Source organism: Meleagris gallopavo, chromosome 2 (genome assembly GCF_905368555.1).
Source record: "Meleagris gallopavo chromosome 2, MGAL_WU_HG_1.1, whole genome shotgun sequence".
Lineage (NCBI taxonomy): Eukaryota > Metazoa > Chordata > Aves > Galliformes > Phasianidae > Meleagris > Meleagris gallopavo.
The window spans coordinates 62,136,132-62,159,058 of NC_139405.1; the positions used below are offsets into that span (position 1 = coordinate 62,136,132).

The 22,927-nt window shown below is 39.0% G+C and overlaps 1 protein-coding gene across 5 annotated transcripts in view; it reads left to right on the top strand.

Annotated features, from left to right (window-relative positions):
• CEP85L (centrosomal protein 85L) overlaps window positions 1–22,927 on the top strand; it is a 139,925-nt gene that overhangs the window by 111,843 nt on the left and 5,155 nt on the right. For all 5 annotated transcript variants that reach the window (XM_085217409.1, XM_085217408.1, XM_085217411.1 and 2 more), the window contains 8 exons: window positions 5,425–5,542; window positions 7,347–7,523; window positions 11,716–11,868; window positions 12,140–12,294; window positions 13,927–14,044; window positions 14,395–14,445; window positions 21,679–21,786; window positions 22,139–22,352. In XM_085217409.1, the coding sequence (XP_085073535.1) occupies window positions 5,425–5,542; window positions 7,347–7,523; window positions 11,716–11,868; window positions 12,140–12,294; window positions 13,927–14,044; window positions 14,395–14,445; window positions 21,679–21,786; window positions 22,139–22,352 (1,094 nt within the window). The remainder of the gene's footprint in view (window positions 1–5,424; window positions 5,543–7,346; window positions 7,524–11,715; window positions 11,869–12,139; window positions 12,295–13,926; window positions 14,045–14,394; window positions 14,446–21,678; window positions 21,787–22,138; window positions 22,353–22,927) is intronic.

Here is a 22,927-nt window from a genome sequence, read left to right on the forward strand (position 1 = left end):
TAACTGTGATGTGGAATGAGTGATGCTTTTGCTTCCGAAGGACCCATATTGTATTATATTTCATGTTCTGATTCTCAGAAAATCTTCTGAAGCATTTTCACCTAAGGCAGTGATTTCTCGGTAACCTTTGAAGGTGAGCATTGATTTCATTTGATTCATTATGAAATTACTAACATGATTTCTGTAGTGAAGGAAGCTGCTTTTTTCAGTTTCTGGAGTGTCTGAAGGTGCTGGACCTTTATCTTCATTTGTAATGTAGGACTTTTAGATTTATACTAATTTAAGACTTTTCAGAGTTGAAAGGAGGAGGCAATTCTCTGGCAACAATGGTCTTTTCAAGATGCTTTTATATTAGAATAAGTGATGAAAGGATTTTATGGAAACAGACGAGTTGGTCTCAGGTTGAAGAAAATGTGGCTTGTTTCCAGGCAAATGCACATACGAGTATCTGTCTAAGCTTGTGTGCCTGGTTAACTAGTCCAGTGTGAATATGAGAAAATGTTGTGAATGCCAATTATGTTCTACAAACGTTCTGAGAGAGACCTAGAAGCAATTTGTATATTAAGCAGTTTATTTATTATTAATGCTGGTCTCTGAAGGCAGTCCAGGCTTTTGCATGCAGAGCTGCGTTGTATTCGTACCCCATGTTCTTTGTGCTGATCTGAGTTTTCGAAGAAGTTTGTTTGAGCCAAAGGACAGAACTACAAATGAATTGAAATCAAGATTCCCTCCACAGCCCCTGAACTCATATTTTACAGTTAAGGCTGTAATTTTCTCTTTGCACACTTAAATGTCGTCAGTTTGTGTCTAGAGATACGAGTAATTTTCCTCTGGATTGCGACCAGCTTCATAAATAGAATCTCAGTCATCCAGCATGGGATGAGCTTGTCTGCCATTTCGTGAAGGGCCGTGTGTTGTCTTCCCCGTGTCAGTCTACACAAAAGAAAACCACAGGGATTATGCACCACTAGCAGCCCCTTGCTGCCAAAGGGGCAGACAGACTGCAAAAGTTGCAGCCCCCCATGGGCTCTTGGGAAGCAAAAGGGTGGGTGGGCATCAGGCAAAGGTCCAGGGACGTGAGCAGACCGGGCAGCGCTGTGCTATTCTTCTACTGTGCATGTACCAACTGAAAGTGAGCTGCTGATTCACAGACTTGGCTTTAGGTGAGCTAGCAACAGTCACTTTGTGCCAGGTCACGCTAATGCTCATTACAAGAGAACAGTGCAGATGCTGGGCTGTTCTGCTGTTGGTGAGGGATTAAAAGGAGTGCATAATCAGTTAAAAATATTCTGGAATGTATGCATATTCCAAGATACTTAAAATTAAGGTGAAGTCATTTGTGAAAATGGTATTTTTCTGTAAATTAACTTAGCTAGCGTGTAACTAACTAATATGGGAGTTGAAACAAAAGAGCTAGGTAGAAGGAACGTTAGAGCACTTAGCCACCAAGTTTGTCCTGTGTCTTGGATAACCTGTCATTGCAGGTCCCTTTAGAAAGGAATACCTGGGAGCAGTGCAGGTAGGATTTGGTCTTAAGGTATCTATATGTACCTGTATCTATAAATTATGGCTGAAGTTCAAAAAAGGTGGTGAAAAGGCTCAGAGTGAAACTCCCATGGTATCAATGGAAGTTTTGGAATAATAGTAATGAAAATATGGATATAACAGGCAGGTTATTTCTGAGGAAAAACAAAACAAAACTGACAAATCAACCTATCTAAAGTAAAATCCAACAATACAGTGGCTTTGATATCTTCATTGCAGAGCTCTTCTGTGGGTAATGGAAGTGGTATTCTTGCTCATTTAAAGAAGATATAAAATTCATTTGTTCCTATATTTCCCATTCCTGGAGACTTTTATGCCTCGAAGGGCAGCTGGAAAGATTTGTGCTGGATTTGTCTCTGAAAGCAGTGGTATTAGTGCTATGTTGGTTGGATGAGAGAATTAAATTTTATACACTTTTCAATGATATTTTCTTCTGAAACATCGAATTAAGTAAGGCACACTTTTAAATATCCCTCCCGAAAGGATATCTTTCATTCCTGCTTTTTTAACTTTCTTTTTTTTATTTATTTTTAAACAAATTCTTCTTCCCTTTGAGTCCTAATGATTGGTTTGCAACTTTAGGGCAGGTCTGTGCCTCCTGTTCTTCTTTCCTTAAGTCTGAGTATAAAGGGAGGGACATGTCTAGACAGAAACTTGAAGTATTTTCTCATCTGACTGACAGGATTGAATGAAATCCTGTGACAAGTCCTGTGATACTCGGATAACATGCCAGTAATTGTTACTTTGCCTTCAACATAGAGTTGCAACACCCACTGATGGAGACATGGAATTTGTGAATGAGAGTAGTTTTTGTGGTGTTAAGTACAGCGTTTCTCTCGACCCTGGTTGTGCTCTGGTTCCTGCAGAGGAGTGTCTTGTTAGTCCCAGTGCCCTGAGCTCAGGCCTGGGCCTACTTACATAAAGGCACGGCTCCCTTCTGGGTTATAAATGCAGCGAATGCCTGGGGAGAGCTGATGCCGTTAGCAGCTCATTAGAGAAAGGAAAGAGCCGTGAAAAGTTTTGACCAATCTTGGCAAAGAGTTACAGAATTTCAGCCTGCTCTGATCTGCCCTCTGTGAACATGCAGAATGCACGTGAGTTACAACCACCGCAGCAGTTACAAGGGGAGAGTGGCCTTGCTGTCACATCTTTCCATCTCAGGATTATTTTTGTTTTTTGCCTGACCAGAGTGGCAGTCAGCACGTACCTGGGTGGAAGATGGATTGGTGATGGAGAGGCTTATGGGGACAGTGTCCCCTCTGCAGTGTGCAGGTCATGTTTGTGAAATGCTTTAATAATATTTGCAGCCTGTGGTTATGCTGCAGATTAACGGTAACAGCTGTGGGGTAACAGAAGATTAAAACTGTCTTAGCATATGAGGACATCAGTGAGAAAACGCATCTGGTATGAAGTCTCCAAAGACTTACAGGACTGTATGTAAATAGTAGGTATGTTTCTATGGTGCTTTATCTTTCCCTCTGCTTGTGACTGCTGGGCTGTTCGCAGCATTTTTGTCTCTGGGTGGCATGAGGTTAATGATATTTTGAGAGAGGCAGTTATGTGAAGAAGCTGTGCAGGATCTACGCAGACGTGAAACATTTTCATGACAAGTTTTGCTGGCTAGGTTTCAGATGGGGCAGAGTTTCACGCTTTGCAGAGCGAAAAGAAATGTGGTTACACTCTTCGCTCATGCAGCTCTGTTTCATCGTGGATTAATTTGTTCTACCTTTTTTCCTACAGGGATTTGTTAGGGTAGGGAAAAGATTATGAAATATGCTACTGTAGTTGGAGGTTCAAAAATATTTAAAATTGCTTACTCTGGGCTGTAGCATTTGTTTCGAGCTATTGAATTCCTGCCCATAAAGTGAGGCACTGCTAAGATGTAATCACTCAAAGGAGAAAATTGCATAGTGTCTTCAAGGGATGAGTGGCAAATGGATGAATAATGTTAAAACAAATGGGGCAGGGATGTTGTAATAGCTGTATCTGGTAAGTAATAAGGTAATAAAAAATGAAAAATGACTTCCGTTCATGGATTAAGACAAATCATAATAAATGATCCCAGTCTCTGTGACCAAGCATGCAGCAGAAGCCAGCAAGGCTTTATATTTTCTCACATGATTACACTAGCACTTGAGCTTGTATATGGCCTGTTACAAGTTACAGGCATACTCTTTTTCTTGATCTTCCAATTTGCTTCTTCCAAAATAAGTTTGAAGCTTTTTGATTGAAGTGCCCTCGTACAGAAAGACACCAACCAGAAGAGCTGAGTCCGAGTACAAAGTTGTTCTGCATTACATAGTCCATTTATGTGGACTTTTTTTCTCTGAATAGTAAAACTGAAAAGGGAAGCCTCAGATTCACCTGTTTGTATATTTTAGGACTTGCTGTGGAGTCATCTAAATGCATTTGATTGCTCTTATTTATGAATTGTAGTCAATGAGTCATCTTAAGGCACTACAGAATTGCAACTTGTTTGTACTGATTTCCCACTCGTAATTCTTTGTAGCTGAAGAAATAGAGAAATGTTACAAAGATAAGTTTTGAGTATGCAAAGCTTTGTACATGCATCCTATCTTTGATGCTCTCCTAAGATTAAAAAAAAAAGAAAAAAAGAAAAAAAAAAAAAAAAAAGAAGTAGAATTAAAGGAGTACATAGAAAGTACATAGAATCAAAGAAGAGCTGAGGTCAGAAGGGTCCTCTAAGTCCATCTGGTCCAAACCATGTTCAAGCAGGGACAACCAGAGCTGCTTGCACAGGGTCATGTCCAGACAGCTTCTGAAGATCTCTGGAGGGGGAAACTCCGCATTTGCTGGGCACAAATGAAAGCTGTTTGTAGATTGATGGAGCAGGCAGGTTGCTCTGTGTGTTTCTGGTAGGTACTGATGACTCCACTCCAGTCACTTCATGAGGTACCCAGCCCTCCCCAGAGAGAACAGCAGAGCTGGCAGTCTGTGTCTCTCGTGTAACTTGGGCTGGGGTTGAAACGTGTCTTGTGTTTGCTATCTAGTCACATTAGTTCAAACAAAGTCATAATTTAAATAGTGATACAGTGTGTGATGTAATTAAACAGCGATGGAAGAGTGGTGCTATTTCTGCTGTACGCTAGCCAAATGATTGGTGTAAGAGGTTTAATTCTTTAATATGTAGTGCAGGATTTTACTGTAGTGGTGGGAAACGTATGTGAAGCAACTAACTTAAAAGGCCTTGAGCAGCATGGAAAGACAGACCTCACAGAAAAGCCTGCAGTCTAACTTTTGTAATGACATCTTCTTTTTAATTTTTCTGCTCCTTGCTTTGTAAATCTCTAAGCTATGTCAAAAGTCAGCTCTCAGAAAGAGAGAGGAGCCAGAGCAAAGTCCAAGTAAAGTGAAGATGTGAGTTTTGTTTGCATTCTAGTTTCTGCGTACTTCTTGCTACTTACATTTCTGGGTGTAAGAAAAAATTACAACGGAAGCTGCTCTCCAGCCCCTACAAAACTGGTATTCAAGTACATATTTCTGAAAGATTAATTTATGATTCCCAGTTGAGTGCAGGCCAGTTGGGGGATGCTTTGGTGAAGGGTGCATGGCAGCTCTAGTTTAATAACTCCTTATGAGATTCCAGTTCTGGTGTTGAACTAGGCTTGTTGCAGTTTGGCTGCAGTGGGGGGGGAAAAAAAAAAAACAACAAACCCATAGCTAAAGTAGATCCAGGATTATGAAACACTTAATCTGGTTCTGTTGTCTGTTTGTTACTGTTTCATTTGACAATGTGGAAGAGAGAAAGTAAGCTGCATACATTGCTGTAGTATTCTCCAGTACTAGTCTCAAGATCATTTTTTTATTATGATCTCTGTTCAATTCCATTTATTTTCAAATAAAATGTATTTATTACAGGCAAAAGCAGCAGATTAACAATTTACATCAGAAAATAAGAGAGAATGAATTACGAGCTCAACATGCAAGACTGAGCCATCTTGTGAACTGCGAAGAACCATACATGACTAATTTGCAGGTAGGATGGATATTTTTATTTTAGAGAATCTTTCAATTATGCAGTAACTGCCACTTGAAATGATGTTCACAGTTCACTGTAGGATAAAATGCTGGGCTTTTATGTTTATTAATGGTTGTGTCTTTGGATAACTGTAGATTGCACAGAGTGAAAAATCCTGAAAATGTTGTTATTTACTTCAGATTTGTAGAAATTTAAGTTGTATTAATACTGTGTACATACTTATTTTGAAATCTGGTGAAAGCGGGGTGAGAATCCTCATTTGTATTGCAGCACTGTGCAAAAATGATGGTTTTTAACAGCACGTGTGTAACACAGCTATATGAGGAGATATTAGAAGATAAAATATTTGAAAACACTGACGAAGGATTTGTGAAGTTGGACAAGGAGGTGCTACCCAAAGGAGTAATTACAGAGATAGTATCGATGCAATCCATCTCAACACCTCCACGTATCAAAATGGTCTTGCTGGAGGAAAATGTTAAAGGCAGATATGCAGAGAAATAACTTTGCCATCCTCTTTTATTACTTGATCATTTTTATCACAGACTCTGTACCAGGATCTCAGCTAACATATTTCAGCCTGATGTTAATTATGTTCCTGGAATAGCACAGCTTTATGTAAGGTATGACTGTTTTGTGTAAGATGGGAGGAAAGCTCAGGTAGCAACTCAGTATGAAGGTGGATAGAAATGATCTCTGAATGTGAATTTCGGTGCTTTCAGAAGTTTCTTCATAAAAATACCCTAAAACTCTGTCTAGATTAAGAATATGAAAGGAAAAAAAAATCATGGAAACTGAAATATGAATGTACATAACCTTAATATAGCAAATACACTTGAAATAAAGCAGCAGATGCTTTCATCTTTCATACTTTAAAATATACAAGCCATTTATAATAGGTCTTTTGGTTTCTGCTTGATTTGTTTGCTTTTCATAAGATTAACTTGCAAATGAAAATCTGCTCTACTGGAGATTTTAATCTCTTATAATGCTTTGCACAAGGAATGTTATTTTAAGAGCTCTCTGTATAATTTCTTTAAAGGTTCCAGTTTATATTATTAAAAGAATATGAAACTGAAAGCCTAATGGGATGCATCTCCTTTTTCATCCCACAGGCAGTTGATTTCCATTTTGTGCTTTCTCTCCGTGGGCAGTGGAAGTGGGAGAACAATGTTGAACTGCATAAGATAGAAAAGGAGGAGGGTTTTGGTGGACACACCAGAAGGCAGGAAGCCTGCCATCTGGTTGTAGCTATTATCTCAGACTATCCCTGCACCCCTCATCTCAGTTGTGATAGCTCTGACGTTTAACGTTTTCTAATGTTCTACTTTAACAGAGTCTGTGAGATTGGAGCGTATCTTACTTTATAAAATGTCCGTGAATATATTACACTGTTTTTTCTCTGTAAGAGATAATAGGGTAATGTAGTGGACTCTTTTTTTTTTTTTTTTTTTTTAATGCATTTTCTTTGAATTTTAAGCGTTGGAGGTTTTTGTTTGTTTTGGAAGAAAAGCTGCACCTCTTCGGTATATCTGAGGGGGAAATGTCACACAATGTTCATTTTCATATGTTGTGAATGTAAGTGTCCAGCTTCCATTTTTTTTCATTTCTTTTTTTATCTACAGAAGATTCCTGAAATACATTCTGTTCCCACACATTTTAACGTTTGAGAATCAGACTCCACCCTTCCTGAAAGTGAGGGGAAAAAAAAAACCAGCAGGACTGTTTTCTGCTGTGCAGTTAAAGTATGCAGTGGTATGTGTGTGTTCATTTATATGATTGTTCTCCTTCTTTTTGAAAGCAACCACAGTATGAGAGTGCATCACTGCAACCTCACATTTCAGAAAGATCAGCACCCCACCTTGAGGAGCTTGAGCGAAAGATTGCAGTGGCTGAGAATAAGGAGTTACAACTCAGTGAATTTCTAAAGCAGATTTCGAACAAATCTAGTGAGGAGAAAAAGAAGATGGAAGAAAAAGTAAGTGTCTTTCATGTTCCAGATTTCCTTTTGACCTTGTTATAGTGGCATATATTGTACTTGTTAGGAAGCAACTTTGTGTGGAGATTACAGAGCTGTTTTCAAAATGAAGATAAAGTTTATCTGGGATAGTAGGCATTGGAAGTGGATAAACCTGAACTTGTAGTGAAGAAATATCAATTATTCTGCATATTTTAGACCTGGTAATGGCAATTTTAACCATATATCAGTTAAACTTATTTTGAAGAAAATCTGCTCACCTCTAAGCCTAAGAATTCATTTAGCTTGTATGTTTATTACAACTGAAGTATTTCCTAAAAATGCACGAAAAGCATGGAAATGAAAGCTCCTTTTTAACATAACGCACAGATGCAGGCCTCACGCTCTGAGATGTGCTGGAGGTGCCTACTCAGCAGAAAGCAATTCTCTTGCAACATCCTTAGGAAGCACGAAGCAGCCTTCAATCTGAGACAAGGAAGGGGCTTAGCTAGGTGTGTTCTTGCAACTCTCTTGATAAGAAGTTTCTTTGGAAGCCAAAGCAATACCTAAGGTCGTTGTGAATGTCTCGAAAGCCTGTCATTGTTGCAGGCTGGAATGTGCCATTGATCAGTGATTTCGTAATGTTCAGTGAGATGTTGGCAGTTACCTTCTCTTTAATCAGTAAATCTTACTGCTGTACTTAGATTTATATTCGTGCAGATTCAAGGGGCAGGAGCAATGTGGTACTGTGAAGCAGCAGATAGGAAGGAAAAATAGAAAGTACGGTTAATCTCCACTTCTGCCTTCCCATTTCTGATAAATCCTGTTGTATGCCTTTCATTGACTGAATTCTTCTGCTTCCTCTTGTTTCTTTTAGTGTTTTTGGTGCTTGTGTTCTTGTGTAGGAACTGCTGCTGTGAGTGGTGGCAGTTCTGAGGAGCTGTGCCCCAGTGTGCCTATGTCAGCTGGATAGTTGATCACCAAGAACCTGATTCACTGTACAGATCTGATCCACCTCACAACACCCCCCATTCTGTCTGTTGAACAAAAGGCTCTCAACAAGAAAAAGGACAGGAAGGGAACATGTGTTGTAGTAATAAATTGAACGCCCTCCTGTTGAGGGAAGACTGCAGAGGGAGGAAGGCGATATTATGTAGTGATCCTGCAGTAGGCTGGGTGCCAAGCCTGGGGACAGCCCTCTCTGCAGTTCCTCAACTGTGCCTGCACTGAGAACCCCAAAGCCCAGAAATCTTGGTGTCCCTGCTCGGTGGTACCAGACATTAAGGGACAAAAAAATAGAATTTATGTACTGAACAAAGGTATTGTGGCTGGTAGCTGTTTTAGGGTTATTTTTGAGTGAATGCTTATGTTTTTGAAGAGGCTTTTCAATCCTAAGCCAGACTCGGCCAGCGACTGGGGAAATGATAGAAGCCTGAAGCAAATTAGCTATTAGATGAGCTTTGTAAGTGCATGTCTAAAGGACACGTGCTATATGTATCTAATTCTCTAGCTACCTACTGTTACAAATATTTTTTCTTATATTGACATTTAAAACATACAACATTTAAATACAGTGTGCAGATTATATGTTTTTGACAGTAAGAGACAGGCTGTGACTGTTCTAGTGCACATGGGAGGGAAAAAAACATGAGGAACGCTGCCATTTCCTTGTCCATCAATTGTCAGTGATGAAAGGTCTAGGAGAGTCTCCCTCATCACAAAAACAGGATGTAGTGGAACTGGAAAAGGTTCAGAGGAGGGCAACAAGGCAAATATCCGACGGAAGAATACAGAAACCATAACTGCCTCAGGAGAAAAATGAACAAAAGCAACTGGAGACTGGAAAAATGTGTTATCCACGTTCTTTCCTTACTGTAGATATCTGCATGTGGGCACTGTTGGAAATTACGCACTGAGCTGGAAGACTTCTTGTTCTGAAGCGCTGTGTCCCTTCTAATATAGTGGGTACACTGGATGCTTTCCTTTTGAGAAACAGCAGGGCCTGCAGAGAGAAGTGCCCTTTACTCATTACTGGCTTCGCATCTCTCTTCCGCATTCTGACATACCAAGCAAGGCAGTGTTTTTACAAATAATACTGGTACCTGAAGAGCAGGTTTGTTTTCTCTAGGCTCCACATGTGCTCAGTGTGTAATTGAGGTAACTGGAAGTGCTTCAGTGGGCGCTGAAATTTTAGGAACCTGAAAAGGCTTCTCTTTTGTGGCTGGCCAGATACCTTGGCAGCTTGTGGCTTCCTAGCTGAAGGAGTGTTCACAAGTGTTCTTATCACAAGTGCTTAGCTTCTTCCTTTTCTTTCTGCCAGGCACAAGTGTGCCTTGTGGCATCTGTAGATTTTGCAGCTCTCGCTTTAGTTTTGAAGCATTTCATCTCTAAGCTGTGCTGCTGAACTGAAAAAGATTGAGTTCAGGTACCTGCACCCTGCTATCTTCTCCTCCCTCTACTGTGGTTAGTTGTGAAGACTCCTCTAAGGCACCTCTGGTAGTTGGTACTAATGGTCTGCCCTTTGAATTTCTATGGCATGCTTTAGTATTTAATTGCCAGGTAGTGAGAGCCTGTCCCAGCTAAGTCATATGTCTGAAGGATGAAATAATAAAATAAAGATACAACTCACCAAACCAACAAAGCTTTCTTGTCTTCTCAGTAGAATGGCAGGGGTGAGTGGAGGGGGGAAAAAATAAAATGTTTTTTTCATCTCAGGAGAAGGTAGAAAGAGCTCTTGGGCTGATGCTGAGAATGTAGAGTGGACAGAAGGAATCGTAAGGCAAACACTGTAGCTATGAGAAAAGTAGAGGTTGTAGGTGAGAAAATGTCTTAGTGTACATATGCAGGAAAACAAAAAGATTCAGAAATCATGTAATCTTTGTCAGAAGTACTGAAGTATTCAGACTGTTCAACTTGTCATCCTTGTTGGTGTGTGAGAAACAAAGAAAAGGGATTTACATATTGGACAGTCGCATGCTCTTGGCAATTTGGCTGGCTTGAATGTATTTTAGTTGCTGTCCTGGGACTTGGACTGTGGGGAGAGTATGTGTTTATATGGGACATGTTGTGGCAGAAATTGATGGCTGAATTGCAACTTTGCCTCGCTTGAGTGTGCGGTGTAATTTGATTTTGTCTGATCTGAAGGATTTTAAATTATTTGGAAAGCTTTGCTCAGTTTTGAGGTCATAATGGAAGGAAAAAAAAAAAAAGAAAAAAGATGTAAGAACTTGGCCTTTTTGCAATCCTCAGTTTTCTGGTCTATTTTAGAAGGCTCTTTCAAGAAAAACCTTTCTAGATACTATCAATTTAAACTTTTCTGTTGGCCACAACTCTGACATTGTCGCACTCATTTCTCAATGAGGTGGATGCCCTTAGTACCAAAGTAAAAGTACATTTTGCATTTACTGTCATGTTAAGTGTTTGTTGTCTTTGAGTTACTACACAGTTTTGAGTAATAGCAATACTGTTTTCCATTAAATTGGACTCTGACTGGAAAACAATTGTTGGTTTTTTGCTTCCTTTCTCTCTTTTTTTTTTTTTTTTTTTCCCCAAAAAGTACCAGCAGTGTAAGCAAACTTAGTACAAGGTGCTTTAAGAAAGCAGCTGTTCTGTTCTGATGTCACCTGATATAGTTGACAGATGGCATCACAGTCCAGTTATTGGCTGCAGTTCTTCTTGGGTTAAGTTCTTAGATCTTGGTGTTTCAAGTCATTTTCCAAGGTCGAAAGAAGGGAAGGGACTAAAATATCTCCTCATCATTTTTTGCTCTGGAACATACTTCCTAGCAAAGTGGTTGATGTCCTGTGCTGTCAGTGTTCAGGAGGCATTTGGACAATGCCCTCAATAGTGTGCTTTAACTTCTGGTTAGCCCTGAAGTGTGCAGGCAGTTTAACTTGATCTTTGTATGTTGCTTCCAACTTAGCTATTTTAATTTTAATATGAACGTGCTCATTGGTGGAAAAAAAATACATCTATTTTATCTTTTAAATTGTACAGTTTGCTTTTTAGGCATAGGTGGAATGGCTGTGGTTGGAGGGTCTGGAAGTTTGAGCTGCTGGGACTTTTTATTTTTTTATTTTTTATTATTTATTTTTATTTTTTTTCAGTAATTAATGCTTTTGTGCAGTTGAGAATATAATTCCTGAAGAGCCTCTGGTCCCAAAGTAGGTTTATTTTCCTCTGTAATCTTAAAATGTTTATTCTTATTTTCTAGCTTAAAACTAGAGACCGATATATTAATAGCCTGAAAAAGAAATGCCAGAAAGAGTCAGAGCAAAACAAAGAAAAGCAGAGACGAATTGAAACCTTAGAAAAATACCTGGCTGACCTACCAACACTGGATGATATAGAAGGTCAGACTAAACAGGTAAGATGAAAGGAGTTGGTTTTACTTTTTAAAAACAAACATAAGCTCTGTAATATCTGTTGTCAGATGTTTTCCAATACATTTTCCCCTATCTGTTGAGGAAGAGAACTGTTTCAGTGTTTTAGGAAACTAAAACTAGTAGCTATCAGGTATTGTCATACTTACATAACTGTGATGGGGCTAAGACTGTACATAGAGTAAGTGCAAAGCTGTGGCCTGCTGTGAGCTCTTCTAATGTGGCGTTGTGTCTGACTAATATAACCTGTGTTAGCTGCAAATTCTAGAGGAGAAGAACAAGCAACTTCAAGAAACTATGACTGAGTTGGAGAAGAAACTTGGAGAGGCTCGATCTCAGTGTAGAGAGAGAGAAATGCAACTGGTGTGTCAGAAGAAAAAAGAAAAAGAGCTGGTTACGACAGTGCAGAGGTATGAACAGCTGCCTAAACTGAACCCTGGAGCAGATGTGCTTTACCAACTAATAACAATATATAATGTTTGGTTGTGTTTTTTTTCACTTACACTCTGTTGCAATATTAAGGACTTTATGGCATAAGTTTATTACTCTGCAGAATGGCCGTGTAACGCAGTAGAAAATCCAACAAAAGTTGGTTTGTATTGAGTTGCAAGGAAATACCACAGAGAAGTCTGTCTAGAAATTCCTTGCTACCACTTCTGAAGATGTAGGACACCACCACAATGGCATCACAGGCTGCTGCCAGGCAGAGGACAGAATAAACGTGTTCAGCAAAGGAGCACTGTATAGAAACTGTCAGTATTCCTTCTTTGTAACTAATCTTGTCACAAACTGCAGAAAAGCTCCCTTGGATATTAGCTGAAGGGCTTATCAGTTAAGGGTCAAAGATTTAAATAAACTGTAGCTGTCTCTTATCTTTTCACTGAGTCTGAGGGATACTTATGGAGAAATGTGTAGCTGTTGCTTGTCTGCTGTCACTGAACTTGTAGAACTGTATTTGAAAAAAGCAACAGAGCCAACTACAGTAGGATAGGTCGCCCTTAGAAGATTCCAGATGAAACTTGGAGATACCGTTACAGTTGTACATTTTAGATCAGCAGAGATACTTAAATGTTTATGTAATAACAAACAAAGAAAAAAGGTAGGGAGAATCACTTTCAGTATTTTATGTGGATGTCACTGCAGTTCAGTGTCCCACCCTTGCGTAAACACGCATGCCATAGCAGTCTGAAAGTGTTTCCATGATGAAAGGCAAGCTAGTGAGGACATCTTGCCAGCCAAATTGTTGACACATTGTTTCCATCTTACCAACGAAAGGCCTTTTTTCTTTGTGCCCTCATAATCTAGAGAGGGATCATTTTGTCTTTTCTGAAAGCCTACAAATAGCTGAAGTGACCCTTCGTTTCTAAATTAGACAGCAAGATTAATACTAATAAAATCTATGTTCTTTCTGAGTGAAGGTGGGCAGGCAAAAACTGTATGATCCCAGGAGCTTGATTTTAGCTGTGGAAAGCCTCCTGAATGTTATGCCTTGGTGTGGAAGCAGCTGGCAGAAATGGCTTCATGACTCCCTGGCAAGCCAGACAAAGAGGGTATGCAAGGTGGGCTGCCAGTACTCAGTGCTGCCTCTGATTCTGGACTCTGCTTTGGGTCACACATGCCCCTGTGACAAAGTTGGATTTTTAAGGCTCCTGTAACTTGGAGAAGCTCAAAGACTGGTCTGACCAGTGCTGGTCAGCTGCACAGAGCAGCTGTGAACTACACGAAGTTTTCCTTGGGCTTATCTGCCTTCTCCTTATGCCATACTGCTGGATCTGTGCCTTTCTGGAGATATACAGTGTCTGGTCCATAAAATCATTTTTACATAAGTTGACTCTAGTCAGTACCACAGGTACTTCAGTTGTTTAGGATTTCTGTATCATTTACCCACTGTTGGTTTTCTCATTCATTAGGCTGGATTCTGCTAGTTATGATTTTGCAGTTCTGTTTGGAAAATGATGAAACCTCCTCATTTTTTGCCAGAACATAAAACTCTTCTGTATTTTCTCAGTACAGTCAATTTTTTTTTTTATATTTAATGGCAGCTTGCAGCAGAAAGTAGAAAAATGCCTGGAAGATGGTATTCGCCTTCCTATGTTGGACACAAAGCAGCTTCAGAGTGAGAATGAATGTCTCAAAGAAAAGAATGAGAAAGCCAGTAAGGTTAGTCTGCAAACTATATGTGATATTTTTGACCTTGAATCCTATATTTGCTTTTTGTTTGTTATTTTGTTTTGGTTTTTTTACTTTAGAAACAATTATCTCTGTAACAAATTATGCATTTATTGCTAGATCAGTTTTATCTTCAGTATCTGCTTCTGTTCATTGGAATTATTTTGTATTTATTTCCAGTTGTGTGAGAGTTTAACTCTGTCTTGTAATTTGGTTTTTCAAAGATACCATGTAAAAACTGTGGCTACACACCCCTAAGTTGATTTAAAGAAAAAAAAAAAAAAAAAAGCCACAAGCTTTAGAGTTTCAAGCCTATTAAATTACTCAATTTTATATTCTAGGTCATAGACAATCAACAAAAACAGATAGAGGGACTGATTTTAGACATGCAGGTAAGAAAGAGAGTATATTCTGTTTACTCTGCCCATGTTTACTTCATAAAGATGACATCCAAATAGGATGTAAAGACAAATACTAGAATTTAATCTTACAGACTTTGGTCAGCCTGTGTTCTCTTGCAAGCTTATAATGTATTTGTTACTGAAGTTTGTAGGGTTTAACACTTTTCAGATACTTATAAAGTGGTAAGCTGTTGCTATATAGCATTCTTATTCAGCTGATCTATGATGATCTAGATGTCATGTCAGAACTATGTATTTCAAGTTTGAGAACTGCATTTTGTGAAGCATCTCATCAAACACTGGGACTCAAATGATAATCCAAAGTATGAAAAGTGACATTGAGCTTCACTGCTGAGATCCCTAGCAAGATGAGTGCCTTTTTAAACCATACAATTTCACAGAGTTGAAATGGATTTCTCTTCAAATGGTCTCTGACATATTGCTCACTTAAGTGAACCACTTGGTGGATCTTGGACACCCAGGATAGAGTCAAGAATTTTTCAAGACATTAGAGGTTACTAGAAGTCAGTTGCAGCTCTGTGGATCAGATTAACACATCAAGTTCTTGATCCTTGAGAGGTACTTAGTGACCAGTGTTTGTTATGGAGAAAAGGAAACATTATACAGGATATAAAGAAGAAGGTATGACTAGCTCTAAAGAAGCTGAGCATCAAAGACAGTAAGTAAACATCTGTTTTCGTTAAGTATTGAAGCCAAATTCAATAAATTCTAGTTTCTGTGATCTTCCAGACTGGTATTTGTCTCCAGATTTCTTCTTCCCATACTCTCCAGCAAAAATTAAGTTACAGGTTTGACCCCTGAGGGTGAAGAGGGTGTCTCTACTTTGGCTTACTGTGCTTTAGGTTTGGGAGAACAACGAAATGGTAGCTGAATGCTTTCTCCTTCTGAAGTGGAAGGGAGTTCACTATGGAGATAGAATCCAAGTAACAAAGAGATAACTGCTTGCATGGCACTTGATAGGAAAACATGCATTCTCTTATTTGTATCTGTTGAAAGTAAGTTGTGCAAGTAAACAGCAGGTCTGGTGTCTGTTGACAACAACATTTTTGCTTAAGTGAACTACAGTATATTAAATATATCTGGAAAAAAGCAGTATGGAGTTGCAACATGAAGTATGCCTAACTGAAAAGCAAAATCAGACATCTAAGCTCTCCTTGGTTTGAGGACAACAAAATCTATCAAATGGTTATGTTTGCACAGAGCAGCCTTCCGTATGTGGACATTATGGCGCAGGCAGATATACTGTCATTATTCAAGCAACAAGGTCACAAATTGAACTCCACAACCTTCTCAAATTCTTTGTCCCTCTCCATAATTCAGTTTCGATTGTTTAGATTGAAATACGCACGTGATTTTTAACCAACCTAAATCCTTTTGTATTTCCTAAATTCTCTAATCTTTTTCTCACCACCACCTTTATCTTGAGACTTAGTAATTTCAGTAGCCGTTTATACAGATCACTGTTTTGTGTGCTTATTCTGAAATGACTTTAGGGATCTGTGACTGGGAAATGCTGAGTAGCTGTAGCAGACTGTGAACAGAGGAGTCTTCTGTTCTCTGGGATTGTCTCTTACCTTTCTCATTTTGAGATGATTTGTATAAGGCCAGAAAATAAGATTTGGAAGTGGTGTTAGCCTTCAAATTACTTGCAGACTACAGCAGTTTCTTTGTATCTTTGATCTTCAATCCTTTTCACATTTGTTCCATGGGAAGCATTGAAAATTAGTTTGTAAGAAATAGAATTCCCTTATTGGCAGAGAGATGTAATTCATCTTCAGTTGAAATCTTATTTCATTTCCCATCTTCTGCCACACTGTCAAGTTGTGCTTGAGAATATCTTTCAGTTTTTCAAGCTGAAAGAAAATATTCTGCTTCAGACAACAGTGAATCGAGCAGTACTAGCTTCTGTTTCCTCATAGTCATGATGGAGTGATTTTGATCTCTTCCTTATATGGTTTTGCTTGCTTGATTTTTATTATTTATTTATTTTCTCCTGACTGTGAGTGATTAAACTTCTGGTTGATCTTGACAAGATGTCATTCTGCATATATTGCACATTTTCCTAAGGACAGAAATTACAACTGAGAGTATTTTTTGTTTTTTAAATAAAATAATCCTTGTTTACACGATTAATTTAGATATTGCAAAATTAGCATTATTTTTTTTTTACAAAACAGCTAGTAATCAACTTATATTGTGTCTGTGTTACCCAAATTACGTCTGTCAATCCTGTAAGACATAATAAACCCAGTGTATGCCAGGGCTGGAAATAACACCAAGTTGTAACTTCAGAAAGCAAAAGGAAAAAGTAAGGATGGATTATAGGGGACTCTCAGAACTGTGAGTATTGGGAAGCCATAGCACTATGGGATCTAGCAAGCTGGTAAGCATATGTGCTTTTTCTGAGCTTTAAGGTAAGGATAGCATAGAGTGATAGGTGATAGGTATGCCTCTCAGAAGTAACACTTATTTCCACATTTAGTAGTTGTTGTTATGTTGCACAATTGGTAAGATGACCATGTGCACATTATTTTGAATATTTCTGAAAGGTGATTTTAGAGCAACTTGCACTGTTATGCAAGTTCAGTGACAGATATAGTTCTCAAGATATACTGGGAAATGTAATATTTCTGACCCTGTTCTACCACCACCTGCCCACCATAAGGAAGGCTACACAATAGAATCTTTAATGTCTGTCACTGACATGCACTTGAAACATGTAAATAATACTTCTAATGCATGTGTCATATTGGGGCTTGGGATGTCCCTGAATTTGCTCATGCAAGAGAAATGCAATAAAGACTGTTAAAAAGTGAAGATACTCAGAAGATGGAAAATTAGTTTGGGTACCTATCGTTATCTTGTTGAGCTCTTCTACTTGTCTCTAAGCAACCTCTGCATGGCTGCTAACTGCACACACAGTCCTTCACTCTGACTCAATATGGCCATTTTTCTCAGTAGACTGTTTTTAAAATAAAATGAAGGTGATTGTTCAAAATCTCTGCATGTTACACTCATCTTTAAGCACAACAAAGGAAAAGCATCAAGCAGAGCTATTTCCTGCCCTCTCTTGGCCCACAGTGTTTCCTTTGACATGGAGCCATGATCCTTTTTCTTCCCCCCCTTCCTTTGTAGCATGAAGCTGTGCTTTCTAGCTACTGCTTATCTATAGGATGCACACTATTTCAGCACTTCCTTGCTAGGGGCATGGTGTGGGTGAACTGAGAGGCACATCAAGCATGTGAAAATGTTCTAAAAACAAGTAGCATTTCTGGGTTCTGCCTTGTGATTCCTGTTACTTAGATGAAAAAAGTATTTTCATCTAGATTGAATGTGTAAATTTTAACACCATTGTTTCTGGCTTTGAAGAAAGTGTCACTACACTTCTTGTTTCTTTCACCATTGAGCTGAATGTCATTATTAGGAAATTTTCTCAAAGCTGCACACCATTTTCTGTTGGCTCTGCCCTACTTCTCACTACTTCCTACCTTGTCAGCAGTGTTCTTACAGCTGGCTGGTCAGTTAAAAGGCTTCTCCATTATGTAAGCCACAAATGTGGTGTAGGGCCGGCCTCAACGCATAAACATAGTTTCCTATGTGTTACAGTCCACAGTATTAGTACCTTGAAAGTTCCATTCTTCATACCATTTAGGAATAGCTCTCACATAAGAGTAAGTTTGGCTTTCTTCCCCAACTGCAACTGAATCATAGAGTAAAGTATCCCAAGTTGGAGGGACCTACAAGGATCATCAAGTCCAAATCCTGGCTCCACACAGGACCACCCAGAATTGAAACCCGGTGTCTAAAAGTGCTGTCCAAATGTTTCTTGAACTACGTCAGCTTGAGGCTGTGACTGCTTCCCTGGGGAGTCTGTGCCAGTGTCTGACCACCCTATGGTGAAGAACCATAACTAACATAAGTCCTAACCCCCACCTGACCTTGCCCTGACACAGCTCCATGCCGTTCCCTCGGGCCCTGTTGCTGTCACAGAGAGCAGAGCTCAGCGCTGCCCCTCTGCTCCCTGCAAGGAGCTGCAGCTGCCATCAGGCCTCCTTTCAGCTGGTTCTGCTCTGGGCTGAGCATACCGAAGGACCTCAGCTGCCATCGTGCACCGTGCATGAGGACCACTAGATGCTTCACCATCTTTGTAGCCCATTTTCTGATGTTCTTAAATAGTTTTATATTCCTCTTGAGCACACCATCATATTGCAACAATTAAAACACGTATTTTACTCAAGATTGACTTCAGTCTTTCTGTAGCATTTTATTTAAGCTATGACATAGAATTCCCTATAACAGAGTTCTTTGTTTTGGAAGATGAATATTTAGGATTTTAACTACAGAGATTTGAGACAAAACATTCTTCTCAAACAGTGTCACTGTGTAAATTGAGATCCATTGGTTTGTAAAACATTCCACCTCCTCCTCCCATCGTGGTCTCTGGTTCCACTTCGTGGAAGGTTACATTCAAAACTGTGCCAGAGCACACACTGTTGTCACCAGTGCACCAGCTGTAGTTTGAGCATGATGAGATTGGATTTGCATCCAGTAATTACACAGGTTTTACACATGAATATGCTGAGCTAGGAATGGGGAAGACACTTCAGATGCAATGTTGTAGCACAGCATCAAATCTGTCAGTAATTAATGACAAAAGAGGATTTTTTTTTTTTCATCGTGAAAGATGAAAAAGTCAGGAATATGTATCAGCAGTATACTTTACAAGCATTCAATCTTTTGGCTTGCTTGGGGTGCACTGAGTGAAGAGGAATGGATTGTGTTGGGCTGCATATAATATATATAATACTGTTAATATAAGTAAGTAACAATACATTTTTTAATGCTTTTATTAAAACACAAAAGAGCAACAAAAGCGTGAAAATAGTGGGATATTTGACCTTGTTTTTTGTGAAACTAATGCATCGGTGGAAGCAGTTTTAATTCTTAGTGAGCTCTCAAGGTGTTTGTTGGAGATTTCTCATAAAATTTAACTTTTCCTGTACTTCATCCTTGAAAACATTTGTTCTCAAATGTGTGTACTGCCAAAAAGTGATGACATGAATAAGATGTGATTGTGAACTGAGGGATGCTTTTCTTTGGAAAGATAAGTCTTACAAAAGTCTAGTGGAGAAACATGGTTATATTTTCAGTTGAATATCTGATTACAACTCTATGTATTCCATTTAAAAATTCACAGATAATATACATTATATTGACTTGAAATGGAGTCACAAATAAACAAAAAAGGGGATAATTTTTTTCAGTAGTCTTGAAACCTATTCTCAAATTCCTTTATCAAAACAGAAAGCGTGGCTGCATATTTTTCGCTGTTCACAGGGCTGTGTTTGGTCAATGTATCAAAATGCATAAAGTTATTTACCGTAACTTGAGTTTGCTACAGTCTGGTGAGACAAACTGATTTTAGAAAAATCTGTTTTTTATCAGGAAAAATTGTATCTGCCACACTTTCCAGGGATTGCATAATAAACTCACCATCAGTAAATGGTTTTGATTTTACTGCAAGCAGATTTGGTACCACATAAAGTAGCTTTTGTAACAGAGTCTGTTTGAGTTGTAACTTTTTTAAGGATTTGTTGAGGTGACGGACTTTTTTTCAGTTCTGCTATTTTGTCTTTAAAAAGCATTCCTTGATATTCATCGAATTTGACAGCATGTTTCTGCATATATTGTCTTTTTCAAAGACAATCTCTGAAAACTGACGCGATTTCCTTACGAATTAAGTGCAACGCCATTTTATTTGCCTTGACAAGGTGCTAATCTCTCTGTTTTTCATTGAACACTCTTCTTTCATCTACAGTTTTTCATTCTTTGGATTCCCTTTTCTTTTGAGGTAGCTAGAAATATTATTGTCAGTAATCACTGCTTTTAAACTCGCTAAGTGGCACAAGCACAACTAATATAGTACGTATGGGATTCAGTTTGACTGTGTGCGTGTGATGAGTGGAAGAGGTAAACTTAGCACTGCACTGCACCCTCCCCTTGTCCTGGTTTCAGCTGAGATGATGGTAATAGCACACCAATGTTTGGTTGCTGAGTGATGGGTGCGTGCCTGGGGCCGAGCCAGGCCACTTGGTGGGAAGAGCGGCTGCCATGATGGTGTGGGGCAGTGAGTGGGCCGCAGTGTGGGCTGTGCTGGGCCGTGTGCAGCCCAGTAGATGTGGGTTGGGCATGCCTGCTGTTGCACTGTTACTAGTATTCAGATAAGATGATTTGAACCTTCCCCTTTCTGAATTTTACCAGGTGACTTTTGAAACAGATAGTAGAGTGAAGGTGTACGTTTGACAGCTAAGGTAGCTGTGGCCATGCTGAATTCATTAAAATAAATTAAAAAATAAATAGAATCTTACAGGGTGTTGGCAGCAGCTCTTTCCATGTTGCAGGAGTTGTTGATTTATTGCTGCTTATGACTGACCTGCAAATCAAACTCAGAAAGCATTAGTTTCTAAGTACAGCTGCATCTGAGAAACTTATTTCTGATTTTATTAATGATGATTGTAATTATTGCATCTGTTAAAAAAAAAAAAAACAACAATATAAACTACAAATAAGTTTTGAGTTTTTTTTTTTGCTTACAGTTGTTATTTCAGCAAAGTAAAATTGTAGTACCCTAGTCTGATTTATCTTGTCTGGATGGTTTTAAAGAGAATGGTACTCTGTGTCAGCTACCAGAGGCTTTCTTTGCTGTACAACAAGTTCAGGAGGTAGATACTATGTTTTGAAAGCTTGTAGGAACCCCTGCCACAGTCTTTATGGAAAACAGAGGCAAAAATACGTTCAGCTATAACTCTGAAATTGCATAAATTAAGTTTACTTGTCATTAATATGCTTTTTTCAAGTGAAATAATTTGGATAGAATAAACAAGATTGTGTGATTGCTTTAGCCTTCCATACATCCCTTGTTACCCTGTGTTACAGTAATATTTTGCATACATGGTCTGTTTGCTTAGAAACAGATGCTAGTAATTTAAAGAGTTTCACAGATATTTGGTGCAGTTAAGCTAGTGTCCATAGAGCTCTTGAAGTCCAGTTGGACACTATGAAGTGGAACTTGGTAGAAATTCAGGTGTAGTTCAAAAGCAACGAATAACAAACTTAGGAATTTATTGAGGATATGTTTTTTTGTCAGCGCTAACCTGCAGTATGAAAATTTAAAATGATTACCTGTGCTTTCTTTCGATTTAGTCTGTGCAAGAGAAGCTTTTGCAAGAAAAGAGGACAGTTCTGAAGATGACAAATGAGCTTGAAGAAAAAGAAAGAACTGTAGAACAGTTAAATAAAACCCTCTCTGAAGTAAGTAAAAACTCCAAAAACCCAATCCATGACCATGCCAGCTAAGAAGAACCTCATGAAGTGATTATAGTCACTTGTGGTAGGGCTTTATGAGCTTAATACATACTTCGCTGTGATAGATGCTGTGAAAAAATGTAACAGATACTGTCCCTACCTCAAGAAGAGAAAATTTTAAGGCTAAAGGCCACTAAGAGCTGTGTAAAAGCTGTCTATTTGCTGTTCTTTGGAGGGGTCCAGCTTTTATGTATGGAAGTAACTAGTTAGTATTGCTTGTGATTTGATACAGTAAATTTTCTGCGATGCTACATGCTGTAGACTAACTTGACTTTTTTCCTCTTTCTTTCTCATGAAGAACCAAAGACTGACAGAAGAAAACGCTTCTCTGAAGGAGCAGATACGGCAGGTGGAACAGTCCCAGCAACCAGTGTCTGAAAAAATGCCTGTAGCAGACCAGTTGTTCAAGGAGATGTCCCATTGCTTGTTTGAGTTGAAAGCTTTGTGCAGTATTCTTACCCAGAGAGCTCAGGGCAAGGAGCCTAACCTTTCCTTACTGCTGGGAATCAGATGTAAGTGATTTTATCAATTCCAGTGCTTACTAGTGTTTTGGACACAGAATAATAGCAGTTTAGTTAAGTGGCTCTCTCTTGCTAGGTGGAGAGGATAGTCTTCCCCTGACTGTGCAACTAGAGCAGTTGTGCATAAAGTATACTCCTGGAGCTCTTGGAAAGTGCTGAGCTGTTAGCACACCTGGGTTGCCAACTGCCTAAGGCTATACAGGTCTTTGTCAGGTCAGGAGGAGATGTCTAGACTCACTTCTGGATATATTCACACTGTTAAAAAGGAAAGGCATGTATCCATGTGTCTCCCTCGTGATGCACACAGCAATCAGCCCTAAGGGTTAATGGACTCTTTCTGTCAAATGTGTTTTGTCCTCTAAAATAACAAAGAAGGTGAGGCATAAGCAGGCCGTTTCTTAAACCCCTTGTGATCAAATGATGGAAATGTAAGTCTGCTGTTTGAACGTGTATATGTCTGATTTCAAGGGGAAAGTAGGTGTCTGTGTGTATAAGCCTGGGTGCCTGGCAGCTCTAGTTTTGATAATGTTAATTCCTTATCCTTCTCCACTTCCTATACTGTAAGG